General features: G+C 30.5%; 1 protein-coding gene across 11 annotated transcripts in view; it reads right to left on the bottom strand.

The window, feature by feature from the left end:
• Window positions 1–3,868, bottom strand: part of LOC102678780 (peripheral plasma membrane protein CASK) — a 241,295-nt gene extending 237,427 nt beyond the window's left edge. For 3 of the 11 annotated variants that reach the window (XM_006620907.2, XM_006620909.2, XM_006620906.2), the window contains exon 1: window positions 3,022–3,868. In XM_006620907.2, coding sequence (XP_006620970.1) covers window positions 3,022–3,080 — 59 coding nt within the window. In that variant the 5' untranslated portion in view covers window positions 3,081–3,868. Of the gene's footprint in view, window positions 1–2,690; window positions 2,884–3,021 lie in introns of those variants that run through there. The other 8 variants (XM_006620914.2, XM_006620908.2, XM_006620912.2 and 5 more) reach the window with 6 other exon arrangements.
• Between the last annotated feature and the right edge of the window lie 1,026 nt (window positions 3,869–4,894).

The following is a 4,894-nucleotide window of genomic DNA, read 5'->3' on the forward strand; positions in this document are numbered from 1 at the left end:
CAATTATAAAATGATATCTTCAGAAATTCATTAAATAAAAAAAAAAATAACATTGGAATATGAAAAACACAACATATAAAATAATAAAAACAATTGAAAACAGATATAAAATGATGAACAATGAAATATCTAGTATAGTAAATATAAATATGATATAATAACTAAATACCTAAAAGACTAAACACAGAAGAAATTGTGTCATAAAAATATGATTTTAAAAACTACATAAATATCACAACTATTATAAAAGAGATAAATATTAAAATATTAAAAAAATATACAATTTTTTCTAAAATATAAATATGATATAACTATAATAGATGAAATATAATACTCTTTCATTATACATTGCTAAAAATACACAAAATGCACTTATATTTTCATTCTTCAAAATAAAAATACGAAAATTTTTCATTTTTCAATCACACTATTTTACACTTCAAAAATATAAATTAAACAATTTCTAAATATCAATCACTTCAAGAACTCTATACAATTCTTATATAATACTAATTCGATCTCGATCTTTTCCGAATATTCTCGAGATTTTGCAATATCTCATTACATTGAACTTGATCGTATGAGTTTAATATTTGCTCGGTCAACAAATCCATCGAAGAAAAACACACGTGACGTCTAAGTGATCATCGAGATGGGGAAATCGATGTGATAAGCTTTCTTTATTATCTACAACAGGTCCACACCAGCGGCCGACTAGTTCGCAATTAAGTTCAAGGGCGAATTCCATCATCAAGAATTTACTCTAACTTTTCAGAAAACATGTGCACACAGCCGCTGTATACACGACCCTCCACGGCAGTGAGTTACGAGGGGGATGAAAAGTAGGGCGAGCCATCGTAAAAGAAGTGGCGGCCAAGTTGCATTTCACCTGCTATCTGCCAGCGTTAAGGCTCACTACTGCAATTTCGTATATTTATTGGAAACTCCTCTCCTTTACTCAGTCGCTCGAACGAGTCGAGGGAAACGTATGTGCCGCAACGCTTTTTTCATCCTCTCACGTTCCGAATTTCCATTTCTTCTCGTCGATGTGATCACTCGATAGATTGGATTTTTTAATTAGTATTTAAATTTATGGATAGCGTGCGAGATCTACGAAAGAAAGAATGAAACAATAACAGGGAATAGGTAACGTGAGTTTATTTATCGTTTGAGAGGATTGGTTAGGATATTATGAGAAGCACGTTCGTCACAGAATTTCGCGCGAATCGAAGCTCTTGTTTTATCGAATGAGAGTGAATTTATCACTGACTATATTATTTATAAACATAAAATGACATAAAATAGGTTGTAATAATTTGTTATATCGTATTTGAAATATAATATAAAGTTTCAGGGCGATCTAGATTTTCAAATATTTTATTATCGAGCTCGTTTCATGCGTTACTATTTTTATTGCATTTCATCGAGATAGAAAATTTTTGTGATTTCGAAAATTTAAATAAAAAAAAAAGTTGGACATAAAATAAAATATTGAATATTGATTTAAATTGATATTAAATAACTGAAGAACTTTTTAAAATTATGTTCTTCTATTCTTTTCCTATATATTTGGATTTTTTCAATTTTACGGATGACAAATAAAAATTTTATATTTTTTTATTGAATATTTTATTCTTAAGATTAACAAAGAATATTTAAGAATATTTGAGACATATAATCTTTTTTTTTATGAAATGAAAATATAAAAAATCATAAAAATTCCTAAATAAAGTTAAAAAAAAAATTTTTGACTACATCTCTGCTTGCAAAAATAAATCATACGATGTTTTGCTTATTATTGTTTATATAGTTACATAACTTAATAAACAAATAAATAAACAAAAATCATTCTTTAAATTTTCATTTAACAATATCCATAAAAAATAAAGAGATTATATATTATACAAAATAAAATACAAAGACAAACTATTCCATGAATTTTGAACTTTTACTTTTGTAGCATATATAAAGTCTATACATACATATAACTTTAATATAAAGTACTAAAAAAGCAATAAAAAAAAGTTTGTATTTTAAGAGAATGAAAAAATTAAAAAAAAATTTAAAAAAGTTATTTTTTCATGATTTTATTTTATAGAAATTTCGTAATTTTGTATGATTTATTGAGTTTAAAATAATGTTTGATGATCAAACTTTTTATTTTATATTTTTCTAAATGAAGGAAACATACTATAAAGCATGTTAATGATGTCACGTTTATGTAATAATTTTATCATTATTATTGATATCTTTATCAATATTTTTTGTATAAAACTGATAGATAATATCTCGTCATTAGTTAGTTTCTATTTATAAACTTTTAAAAATACATAATTATTATTTTTATTTTATGTCATTTTATGTAATTTAAAATTAATTTCGTGATAATATAATGTCTAAGTCATTAGATGTCCTAAAATATATTTAAATATTCATATAAATAATCAACTGTTATAATTATGTGAAAATGATAAAAAATAAATATAATAATAAATAAAATAATAATAATATCTTGCATATATCTTGCATATATGACTATAAATAAAAAAGAAATTTGTATTTGCATTAAAAGGATGGGTTACATTGCTAAATAATCTATGAAAACTTGAAATAAAACTTGTATGGATTGCACGTAGATCAGTTTTCTTATTCAACACGCATCTTTTTCTTGCTTTTGCATTGTTACTTACCCATTCGCCCCTAGTCAACAAATATACGTCATCGTTCGTACACGCGGTGCATGCTTACGCGCGCGCAACCAACCCCGGATTCAATACGTGCACGCATAACCTAAGCTATACACACGCTACGCATATCAAATAGCACGCATACAAGCATTCACGTATCGTTTAACTGTCAAAGTACTATATTCCTCTCACCGTTGTACAGTATCTTACATCCCTTTCACCCCTCCTTTCAAGCTGATTCGCATTTTGACACTTGCCCCCTCCCTTTCATTCAGTATGACTCACACCCGTATAACGCAGCTGTCTTATTCTTTCTCACGGATTCGTTACTCACTTGCCGATAATCTCGCAGAGCTCGTAAACCTCGTCGAAGAGAACCTCGTCGTCCGCCATAATAGCGACGAGGAGGTCGAAGAAGTCGACCGAACGAGGATGATATACGCGCCAAAAGGCGCGTCAAAGCTATGCGAATTCGTAATAATTCGTAAGGTGTGCAGATATACGTCTTTCTCCTCTCGTAGCCTAAGCCGACGGAGCTGTTGTGTTTCGTGTCGTGCCGTGTGGAATACGCGGCGGCGTGAACGTAGCCGCGTATCGTGGATTCACGGCCGCCTTCGTTCTCCCACCCTCTTCACTCCTTCTATCTCTCTCTTCCACCGATAGCAACGTATTCGTTTTCCTCTACGCGCACGTTACGCACATACACACATATATATGTACACAGCCATGGATAATACACCCGTGTAGCACGCCCGATTATCGTTGCACTGGCACTCCGATCAGTACACGCGAGTCTGCAACCGTATAGCTGAGTTATATTATTAAACTGTATGTAATATTTTCCACGATGGCAAAGATGCTCAAGACACAATCGACACCGCCTTTAAGCCTTACTTTACTATCGCCGGCAAAGACAGCATACACAACTAACGACAATACGTAATACAGACGATTACACGGTCGTATCCTGACTCAAGCACGAAGAAAACCGGATCTGGCCGAATCGGTTGCTTCTACGGAGCAGTCGGTCGTACAATTAACAAGACCGATCAGTGAGAAGCGGCCAGACAGACACTGATGTCACTACACACACTTTCCTCGTCTGTCAAAGGCTGGAGCAGTAGTTTCACTCGCTCCGAAGCAAGACTGGTTGCATAAAACGCGGCGAGCGACTGCGCCAACTGACTATCTCCCCTCTAATTCCACCAATTCTGCTCCATATGGCGGGGCGGGCGTGGCGCCGCTTCGCGTGCAACCTTTAGTGCATTAATACATTCAGTCTTTTGCTTGTTCCTTTCCGCAAAATTATTTGCCAATCGTATGAGAACGCTACAGTAGAACATATCTACAATACTCGATGATATTCAAATTGTACATATAAGATACTATATTCATGAAGTTTGCAAGCTCTTATGATAAATAATATAAGTTATCAACGGAATAATTTCGTTACAAATTAAATATATATTATTGAATTTGTAACGAAATTTAAATACCAATAACAGAATTTACAATAAAATACAAAAAAACAGAATTTAAAATATACAATTACAATATATAGAAAAATACATTTACATAAACTATATGAATAAGCATAATCTACTAAGAATAGACGTGATAAATTATGAAATTTCGTCATGCACAATCTGAAATATCGACTTCAAAAAAAGAAAAGACACATAAATCACAGATTAGATACAAGAAAAATTCTTCTACCTATGCTTCCTTTCTCATATTCTAAAATACCGACTTCAAATATCGATAAAACAGTGTCCGTGACAATATTTTATAAAAAAAACAAAATACAAGATACATAAAAAAATTATAGACCAAAAACAAACTATATTTAACATATCAAAAAACGAAAAATAAAAAAAAATATATGCACAATCTTAAAAATACTAAAAATTCGGAAATGAAATTTTATGCAAGATACAACTCAATAATAAGCTATAACGATAACATACTATATGAATAAAATGAATCTAATAAAAACTGGTCATAATTTAAAAAATACACTTCAATTTAAAAAAAATTCCTATTATTAATTTAATTACTATATATGAATTAATCATTAATATCAAGTTTGCAAATCATTCAATCACTAATCATTTTAGAAACCAAGAAATAAAAAAAGTTTTAAAAAAAACTTACGCTAAACTTGTAAAATAAAAATTAAATTGTACAAAGAAGTAAATAAAAGAATC

Source organism: Apis dorsata, unplaced genomic scaffold, assembly GCF_000469605.1.
Source record: "Apis dorsata unplaced genomic scaffold, Apis dorsata 1.3 scaffold_563, whole genome shotgun sequence".
Lineage (NCBI taxonomy): Eukaryota > Metazoa > Arthropoda > Insecta > Hymenoptera > Apidae > Apis > Apis dorsata.